Source organism: Myotis brandtii, unplaced genomic scaffold, assembly GCF_000412655.1.
Source record: "Myotis brandtii unplaced genomic scaffold, ASM41265v1 scaffold506, whole genome shotgun sequence".
Taxonomy (NCBI): domain Eukaryota; kingdom Metazoa; phylum Chordata; class Mammalia; order Chiroptera; family Vespertilionidae; genus Myotis; species Myotis brandtii.
This window is the reverse complement of record NW_005369287.1, coordinates 85,735-96,000: the sequence shown is the minus strand read 5'-3', so window position 1 is coordinate 96,000 and position 10,266 is coordinate 85,735. Positions and strand designations below refer to the sequence as shown.

The 10,266-nt window shown below is 58.1% G+C and overlaps 1 protein-coding gene across 1 annotated transcript in view; it reads left to right on the top strand.

Annotated features, from left to right (window-relative positions):
* SLC6A20 (solute carrier family 6 (proline IMINO transporter), member 20) overlaps nt 1–10,266 on the top strand; it is a 17,438-nt gene that overhangs the window by 5,972 nt on the left and 1,200 nt on the right. Inside the window, exons 4-9 of the mRNA XM_005877054.2 lie at nt 797–909; nt 1,771–2,012; nt 3,349–3,511; nt 3,879–4,083; nt 5,582–5,741; nt 9,452–9,617. Coding sequence (XP_005877116.2) covers nt 797–909; nt 1,771–2,012; nt 3,349–3,511; nt 3,879–4,083; nt 5,582–5,741; nt 9,452–9,617 — 1,049 coding nt within the window. The remainder of the gene's footprint in view (nt 1–796; nt 910–1,770; nt 2,013–3,348; nt 3,512–3,878; nt 4,084–5,581; nt 5,742–9,451; nt 9,618–10,266) is intronic.

Sequence of the window (10,266 nt, the reverse complement as noted above, 5' to 3'; positions counted from 1 at the left end):
CGCGAAGGTGGGGGGGGGGGGGCGGGGGGGGGGGGGGGGGGGGGGGGGGGGAGGGGGGGGGGGGGGGGGGCAGGCTGCCTCCTGCCAGCGAGGGGCAGAGCTGGCTGGGGGAGGCGGGCGGTGCGCTGGCACAAGCCACTTGCCAGGTAACTATAAAGGTGGTCAGAGGTGCAGCCCTCAATCTCAAAACCAGGCCTTTCCCGCCCCCCAAAAGACGGGCATTTCTGGGCCAGCCAGCCCCACAGCCACACTGCCCAGTAGCACCAAGCAACCAGACAGGGAGTTCTCCCTCCTTTAAAACCTTAGATGGTTGAAGATTTCCCAGAGACACCTGCCCTGCTCTCAGGCCTCGCTGCCCATGGGCACCGCCTGAGAGCTTTTGCCCCTCCGCCGTCTCAGTCCACCCCCGAAGGTTCTGGTGATCAGCGAGGGGCAGCCTGAGCGTTGGGGTGTTGAAATGCGCACACGTTCCTGTGATGGATGTGCTTGAGGGCAGCCCCGATCCTTCCCAGAACGAGGCCAGGTTGAAGGGAGGTGGAGGGCTGGCCTCTGCTCTGCGTTCCTCTTCTCTGTGGAACCAGGGATTTCCTGGCACTTACGGGCCTGGCAACCACATCCCACCACCCGTCTCCCAGCCCAGACGCAGGACTGATGAGACCCCATGCCTTCCCTGCTGTCCGCAGCCTGAGCCCAGACAGCATGGTGTTTCCCAGGACGGAGGGTCTGCTGTAGGCAAAGGGTCTGCTGAGGGTCTGGCCACATCTCCCGGAGCCTGACTCTGCCCTCTGGTGCCCGCAGGTGGTGTATTTCACTGCGTCGATGCCCTACTGCGTGCTCATCATCTACCTGATCAGGGGCCTCACGCTCCACGGGGCCACCAACGGGCTGCTGTACATGTTCACCCCCAAGGTACGAGCCGGAGGGACGGGGCCTGAGGTGCCCCATCTTCCTGCCCCTTCCAGAGGGCGGAGAGGGCAAGAGGGAGGGTGGAGAAAGCTGTCCTGAGCCCAGAAGGCTGGTGGGAGCCCCCAGGCCGTGGGTGGGGATGGATGACCTGCGGGTGCTGAGTCACCCTCAGCCAGGCAGTCCCCAAGCCCTGTGACTTCTGGGCATTGCGTCTTCTGTCCACTCCCATCCTCATTCTCACTGCCCTCCACCGACTGCTGCCCCACGTCTGGCCTCCTGGCCCCAATCTCACCCCAGCCCCGCCTTCCAGCCTGTGGACTGTTATCTGCCCTGAGCATCATCTCGGTTTCCCTTCGGGGCAAATCCACTCTTGGCAGGGGTTTCGGGGTCCCTCCCGAGGCTCCCCACAGCCAGTCTTGGTCACGGTTGCCTTGGGGACAGGACAGGTTCTTCGTTTAGCAAAGAATGGCCCCTGGAAACAAATGGCTGTGGTAGCAGCACCCCCAAGAGCCCCCCCGCTGCCACATTACCGGGGTTCAACCCAGACCTCGGCCTCACCACCAGGCCCCACCACCTCCATCTCGGGAGGCCCAGGCCCGTGCAGTGCCCGGCTCAGGCATCGGGGGCCTGGTTCCTTTTGAAGTGATTTCACCCCACACTTCCCACTGCACACCTCCCCCGGGGAAGGAGCTGTGGGGACACGGCAGGAGGGATGTTTCATCTGCTAAGGAGTGGGCAGGGCACCGGCCCCAGGCCCGGCTGTGCCAGGCAGGGTCCTCCAGGGCCACCCTCCCTCCCCTGCCCGAGAGGTTGGGGATCCCCCCACCCCCCTGGGCTCACAACCCTGTCCCTGCTGCCTTCCAGCTGGAGCAGCTGGCCAACCCCAAGGCCTGGATCAACGCAGCCACCCAGATCTTCTTCTCGCTCGGCCTGGGCTTCGGCAGCCTGATCGCCTTCGCCAGCTACAACGAGCCCTCCAACAACTGCCAGAAGCACGCCATCATCGTGTCCCTCATCAACAGCTCCACCTCCATATTCGCCAGCGTCGTGACCTTCTCCATCTACGGCTTCAAGGCCACCTTCAACTACGAGAGCTGCTTGAACAAGTAAGCCAGGCCGTCCGGGGAGCCGGGCCGCGCGGGGCAGGCGAGTCTCCAGAGCTCGAGCGGAAGGGGCACTGGGGAGAGGCGGATGCCAGGCACCAAGGGGTGTGGGGCACAGGGCACCCGCCTGGCAGTCCTCGATCCAGTGTCGAATGCAGGCTCTGCCCACCGGCGACAGCAGCTGGAGGCCTGTGCCGAGTCAGCGTGCGCCCGAAGGGAGGGGCACCACGTACTCAGAGCCCTCAGCACGCAGGGATCCACAGCCTTCATTTCTTCGGCCCCAGAAGCAGCCGAGAGCTCCCTGGCTGAGCCGTGGAGATTCCAGAAGCTGCTCTCTGTGATCTTTCCCAAATGCGAGAGACACCCGCAGGCACCCTGTCCAACAGCGTGTCACTAGCTGCGAGGGGCTCCTGACAAGGTTTAATGTCAATTTAATGCTTCCTTAAACGGACGTAGATTTTGATTTAAATCAGCAGTTCTCAACCTGTGCGTCGCGACCCCTTTGGCGGTCGAACGACCCTTTCACAGGGTTCGCCTAAGACCATCCTGCATATCAGATATTTACATTACGATTCATAACAGTAGCAACATTACAGTTATGAAGTAGCAACGAAAATAATTGTATGGTTGGGTCACAACATGAGGAACTGTATTTAAAGGGCCAGAAGGTTGAGAACCACTGATTTAAATCAATTCCTCGGGGCCGCATGTGGCTCCTGGGGGCCACAGTGGACGGCACGGACCTGGGACATTTCCCATCACAGACGTTCGGCCGGACAGAGCCGGACAGCGGTCACAGAGCCCGCTGTGCGGTTGGTCCCTCTTGTCACCACTGTTCCTACTCGAGGCTTCTTCAGAGCCCCTCTAAATACCTTGCCCTTTAAAAGATCAGCAATTGCCCAGCCGGCGTGGCTTAGTGGTTGAGCGTCCACCTATGAACCAGGAGGTCGGGGTTCGATTCCCAGATTGTGGGCTCGATCCCTAGTGTGGGGCGTGCAGGAGACAGCCAATCAATGGTTTTTCCCTCATCGGTGGTTGAGCGTCCACCTATGAACCAGGAGGTCGGGGTACAATTCCCGGATTGTGGGCTCGATCCCCAGTGTGGGGCGTGCAGGAGGCAGCCGATCGTTGACGTTTCTATCTCTCTCCCTTCCTCTCTGAAATCAATAAAAGTATATTTTTTAAATAAATTAAAGGTTGGCAATCAACAGATTCCTCTGGCGAGGACCTTACGTAATCAGAAAAGAGGAGGCGGGGGACAGCGTGGGCCCGAGCCCCCAGCAAGCTGGCGACGGCGGCCTTTCTGATCTCGGGGGTCATTCTCGTGCTCTGCCCGCAGGGTGATTCTGCTGCTGACCAATTCTTTCGACCTGGAAGATGGCTTTTTGACAGCCAGCAACCTGGAGCAGGTGAAGGGCTACCTGGCGTCTACCTACCCCGACCAATACAGCAAGGTGTTCCCACTGATTAAAAACTGCAGCTTGGAGTCGGAGCTGGACACGGTAAGGCGCTGGCAAGGTCTCGGGGACGGAATTCTTCTCCCTCCGCCTCTTCCGGGAGAAGGGAGGACGGGCCACCCTCCCCCCAGCTGCTGCCCGGGGACACTGGTTCCTTTGGGTGCTCGGTGCCCTTGTTTCCTCTTCCTTTTAAATGTTGAAAAGGCAGAAAGTACAAAGAATCCTATAACGGCACCCACGTGTCCACCACCTGAAAGAACCATTGTAAACACTTGCCATTAGGGGCTCAGACGGGGGCGCTGGCCTGCAGGTGGGAGAGCCAGCTCCGAGGTCCCCCACAGCTTAGCGTCGGGGGTGTCCAAGGAGCTGCGCATCCCTCGGTGTGTGACTGGGGTCTTGTCCCCGGGGGCAGGCCGTCCAGGGCACCGGCCTGGCTTTCATCGTCTACACCGAGGCCATAAAGAACATGGAGGTGTCCCAGCTGTGGTCGGTGCTGTACTTCTTCATGCTGCTGATGCTGGGGATCGGGAGCATGCTGGGCAACACGGCCGCCATCCTCACGCCCCTGACCGACAGCAAGGCCATTTCCCGCCACCTGCCCAAGGAGGCCATCTCCGGTGAGCGGCGGGCGGGGCAGAGGCGGCACTCGGGGAGGGCGGATGGGGGGGACCAGCAGATGGGTGGGCGGCCTCGGGGGGCCGTGTGCCTGTGGAGGTGGCCACGGGGCTGCAGCGACCTCACAGGAGCCCTGCCTTCACCTTCTCCTCCCCCTGGGCAGTTGGGACCTGGCACGTGTCAATCACCCCATGTGTCTGGCTCTCCACCCCAGGGGGATGGGAAGTGGCCAAGCTCCCCAACCTGGCACCCAGAGCTCCCAGGCCAGGAGAGACGCCGCTTTTGTCCTTGTTTAATTGAGGCATAACCGCTGCGGGGTGTCCACTCCTTAAGCACAAACTCAGTGAACGTGGCGTATGTATCCGCCCAGATAACCACCACTGACCCAGGTCACGTCCCCTCTGGTCTCACTGCCACCGTTTTATGTTTGTTTCCCCCTTTGTTGGGCTCCGTGTACATGAAATCGCACGTATGTGCTCTGTGTGTGGTCTACACCCAAACTCTAGGAGACCCGCCCACACTGTGACAATTAGCGATCGGCTGTCCCTCTCCCGCCCGTGTGAGAAGCCATTGTAAGAGCAGACACCCATCTCTCTACCATTCTGCCCTCGGTGGACAGCAGGGTTTTAGGGAAGAACCTGACCTCCCAGTCACTCCGCCTCCCCTCTGCTCCACTCCAGCCCTGTGCACCCACCCCTTCCCTTGGTGACACCGTCCACAACGTCCCTCCTCCCAGCCCAGGCCTCTGAAGTCCTGCCCACCCTTGGTCAGTGCCCTCCGCATTGAGCAGCCGCCCCACACCTGCAGCCGCATCAGCGTGCTGTTAGCTGCTGGCCACACGAACCCCCTCTCCTGCGGGACCCCTCAGGCAGGGCTTGGTGGCTGGTGCGATGTGGGGTAGCAGAGGAAGGGCAGGAGGGAGCTTTAGTCCAGTACTTCGTGGGGAGCCCAAGAGAGGCGGCCGAAGGAGACCCGGACAAGAACCCAGATTCTGGAGGCAGAGGGGCCTTGGCTTCCCCATCTCTGAGCCTTGGCTTCCCCATCTGTAAAAGGGGCTCCTTGATTCCCGCCTCGGAGGCCTAAGTGCTCAATGCGTGGCAAGTGCCTGGGCCGCAGTGGGAGCTGTGTAAACATTCGACTCTTCCCTTCTCCCCGCACCCCTCTGGTCAGACATGACTCCTCTCTAGGAAGTCCCCAGAGGGTCGCCCGCAGCTCCCATCTCCAGCCCCAATTCACAGCCTGGGCCAGATCCCCTAGGGATGCTACAACCTTCTCTTTTCCATTGAGCTGGTGCCCCCTGCAGGACAGCTCTGTGAATTACCATCGATGCTGCCCGCTGACGCTCCTTGGGACACCTTCCTCCACACACACACACACACACACACACACATTCAGAGAGACCAACACACATGGGTGAGCCCATCAGCCGAGTCCTCCCGGCGCCCACGGCCCTGCTGGGGCAGGTGTGGGTGCAGGCAGGTGAGCCGTGTCTTGGCCCAGGTCTGGTGTGCCTCCTCAACTGCGCAGTGGGCTTGGTGTTCACCTTGGAGGCCGGCAACTACTGGTTCGACATCTTCAACGACTACGCGGCCACGCTGTCCCTGCTGCTCATCGTGCTGGTGGAGACGATTGCCGTGTGCTACGTGTACGGGCTGAGGAGGTGAGACCCACCCCACCAACTGCTGGGCAAGCTCACCCACAGGAACAACCCTCTCTCGGCGGCGGGCATCGCGCGTTCTCCTTTAAGCTTGGCATCTTTCAGGGCTTTAATCTTCCCCCAGATCTCAGCTAATTCTCTGCCTCACTTCCCCCTCAGCTGGCCTTCAACCTTTATCTTGCCTATTTCCTGTGCTTTTACTTTTTATTAAAGGACTAGAGGCCCGATGCATGAAATTCATGCAAGAGTAGGCCTTCCTTTCCCCAGCTGCCAGCACCGGCTTCCCTCTGGCACCCGGGACCCGGGCTTCCCTCCCAGCCCCGGCTTCGGCCCGAAGGGCGTCTGGTCTAATTAGCCTATTATGCTTTTATTATTATAGATATTGGCCCCATTGACCCTGTGAACCCCAATGGCTCCAGGGGCAGGCAATCCTGCCTCGGGGCACTGGCCTTGTCCCGAAGGGCATCTGGTCTAATTAGCCTATTATGCTTTTATTATTATAGATATTGGCCCCGTTGGCCCTGCTGAACCCCAACGGCTCCAGGGGCAGGCAATCCTGCCTCCGGGCACTGGCCGTTCTGACCCTTGGCCGACACCAGCATTTTTTTATACATATATTTTTATTGATTTCAGAGAGGAAGGGAGAGGAAGAGATAGAAACATCAATGATGAGAGAGAATCATTGATCGGCTGCCTCCTGCGTGCCCCCTACTGGGGATCGAGCCCGCAACCCAGGCATGTGCCCTTGACTGGACTCGAACCCGGGACCTTTCAGTCCGCAGGCTGACGCTCTATCCACAGAGCCAAACCAGCTAGGGCCGAAACCAGCATTTTCAAGCTCGCTGACCAAAGTCCAGTTGATAACCCAGACCTTGAAGTCTGGCAGATTCAGGATGTATGGTTCTCAACCCTGGCACAGCACAGCCCTGGTGCTGGGATGTGTGGCCAGGCTGAGAACCACGGGTCTAGAGCAGTTTTCAGACCTGGGCGTGCACTGGAGCCCCTGGGGCCTGGTTCTAACATACCCCACTCCCCCTTCATCCCCAGGGCGCTGATTAGGTGGGTCCAGGTGGGGCTCTAGCTGCAGGTGAATCTGGTCCCAGAGCGGCAGCATCAGGGAGCTTGTTAGAATGCAGGCTCTCGCCCTAGCTGGTTTGGCTCAGTGGATAGAGTGTCAGCTTGTGCGTTGAAGGGTCCCAGGTTCGATTCTGGTCAAGGGCACATGCCTGGGTTGCGGGCTCGGTTAGGGGCATGCAGGAGGTGCCGATCAGTGACTCTCATCATTAAGTTTCTCTCTCTCCCTCGCCCTTCCTCTCTGAAAGCAATACAAATATTTTTAAAAGAATGCAGGGTCTCAGGCCCCCAAACCCCTGCGTCAAATCCACATTTTGGCACATCCAGGGGGTAGAGGCCCATTACGTTTTGGGAACTGCTGCTCGAATGAGAGCCTGCTCAGAAGGGCTGTACCAAGTCGTCCCCACCCCAGTCTCTTATCATCTTCCAAACTGACCTGGAGGTGGGTCAGGGGACCAGCTGGGACCGTCTAGGAGCCAGGCCCCTGGTGCCGAGTGTCCCACTATGCCCCTTGGAAGCCATTCTGAGGGATTTCCACGATCAAATAACTCCAGGACATAAATTAAAGCCAGATTTCTTTGCTGTAGGATTTCTCAGACCTTTGAAGACAATTGTGAATCTCAAAAAGGGGGTTGTAATTTGCAGTATTTCCAAACTTTTGTGGTCAAGGAATGCCTTTTTATCGGCCCGTACTCTTCCCCCAGAGCTAGTAACACAGATAGGACTTTAGCGTTAGACTCACCCCGTTTTCCCGAAAAAGAAGGGTTTCCTGGGACGTTGGGGCTTTTTCAGTGCTAAACCCAGGGAAGTCCTGGGTAAACGGGAACATATTGGTCATCTAGGAAATGCCCAGAGGAACAGAACCTAGGGCCCACTGGAGGCGCTGGAGAGGGGTACAAGTCCATCCAAGCGGGTGTTGGTAAATGGCCGATTGGACGGAGAAACCAAAGATGCCCTGGGGATTTCGTAAGCAGCCAGATATGAGAATGACCAGCAGAGGGCAGTCTTTCTGCTTGGACGGGGGACGGCGCCATCTAGTGGCCACTTTGCAACAGTGCCATGCGGCCTTTCTGCAGCTCTTCCCACGTTTCTCTATACAGGAAAGTGGAGGGCAGGGGAGGTAAAGGAACAAGAGAACCCAACACTTCCTGCCTTGTATGGTCTTGAAAATCCCAGTGTTCGCATCATGCACATGAGTCTTCGTGGCCTAGAGCCTAAGGTCTGGCTAGGTCAGCGGCCACACAGGGGCAGCTAGAAGTTCACGGGGGAACTTAAGACAGGCCAGGGGTGGAAGTGAGGCAGTGGCTGTGGTTGCACCTGGTGACAGTTTCACTCCGCCCCAACCCCACCCCTCCTTCAAGGCTGCCTCTCCCGTCGTGCCTGGAGGCGCTGGAGAGGGGTACAAGTCCATCCAAGCGGGTGTTGGTAAATGGCCGATTGGACGGAGAAACCAAAGATGCCCTGGGGATTTCGTAAGCAGCCAGATATGAGAATGACCAGCAGAGGGCAGTCTTTCTGCTTGGACGGGGGACGGCGCCATCTAGTGGCCACTTTGCAACAGTGCCATGCGGCCTTTCTGCAGCTCTTCCCACGTTTCTCTATACAGGAACGTGGAAGTCAGGGGAGGTAAAGGAACAAGAGAACCCAACCCTTTCTGCCTTGTATGGTCTTGAAAATCCCAGTGTTCACATTATGCACATGAGTCTTCGTGACCTAGAGCCCAAGGTCTGGCTAGGTCAGCAGCCACACAGGGGCAGCTAGAAGCTCATGGGGGAACTTAAGACAGGCCAGGGGTGGAAGTGAGGCAGTGGCTGTGGTTGCACCTGGTGACAGTTTCACTCCGCCCCAACCCCACCCCTCCTTCAAGGCTGCCTCTCCCGTCGTGCGGAGCGGTTTTAAAGCCCTTGGACTGGGTCAGCATTTCCCAAAGTGCCGAAGATCCTTTTCATACTTATTTATGTGCATGTTAAAAATATACGATTAGCCTATCAAACCCACAAAAGAATGGATGCTGTTATGCTATTGCTAAACTTAGGCAAAAGAGTCCATTTAAAGGAAAGGAAAGAAAGACAGTCTGCAGACATGATTGAACACAGTAGTGGTCTTCGGGCAACTACACCTGGGCGGCTCCAACCGCCGGGCCATCACCCTTTAGTCCCAAGTCTGGCTCTCCATCCGCCCCAGAAAACCTGCTGTGGTTTCAGGGGACAAAAGAGATTCCCCTCTGGGGTGTTTGTAATGGGGAGTAGAGTCACTGGCAGACCCCAAGCCAGGAGTTGCCCTGGGGGTCCCCTGGCATTGAGGCTGGTTGGGCCCCTGTCCCAGGCTCTCTGTTCCCGCCATTGGTGGGAGCTGCCCTCTGGTCTAGGCCAGCAGCCTCCATCTGAAGGTTGGCACCAGAAAGATGTCTCCTGACGTCCACTTATTTGGGGGTGATCGCTTTGCACCCCCCTCTGTGTCAGCCTCAGCCCTTCTCCCCATTCCATCCCCAGAAGGAATCAGGGAGGGAGGCCCCATGTTTGTGTTCAAATCTCAGTGGAGCCAGAACAGAATCTCCCCAAGCGAACAGGGATGTGCAAGCTGGGCTCCCCCTCGCTCCAACATCGTGGCTAATCCAGACTTTCCCATTTTCCAAGCAGATTTGAAAGTGACCTTCAGGCCATGACTGGCCGCACTCTGAGCTGGTACTGGAAGATCATGTGGGCTGGCGTGAGCCCGCTGCTCATCATCAGCCTCCTGCTCTTCTACCTGAGCGACTACATCCTCACGGGGACCCTGCAGTACCAAGCGTGGGACGCCTCCCAGGTACCTGCCCTCCCGGGGCCCCAAGAGCACAGGCCTTAGTTTTCTGAAACCAAGGAGTTCCTGCCATGGCGTGGGCAGGTCGTTGGTCACAACAGGGCAACATCAAAGCTGTGGTTTCAGTGCTAATCGTACCTCAAAGCTCAGCACACAGCCTCACTGGCCCCACTTCAAGTGCTCAGTAACCCTTGTGTCTGGTGTCGGACAAGGCTCATTTCTATCAGCCCAGAAAGTTCTACTGGACTGTGCTGGGCTAAGGGCCAACCCCCACGTCCAGCTGCCCTGCCCGGCATCTCAAACATAACCACGTGCAGTTATTCTTTTTCATTTAAATTTATATTTTTATTGATTTCAGAGAAGAAGGGAGAGGGAGAGAGAGATAGAAACATCAATGATGAGAGAGAATCATCGATTGGCTGCCTCCTGTATGCCCCACACCCGGGATCAACCCCGCAACCCACGGATGCTAACAGAGTCACACCAGCCAATCGATGATTAGTCTTTAGGGGTTACTCTTTAGCGGAAGCTCCAAACAATGGCTACGCAGGCCATGAAGTGCAGGGAAGAGAAAGAGGACGAGGGGAGTTAGTCTGCCCAGCACCCTTGCTAGTGAGCCACCCGGGCCAGCGGGGGGGCGGGGCGAGCGGGAGGG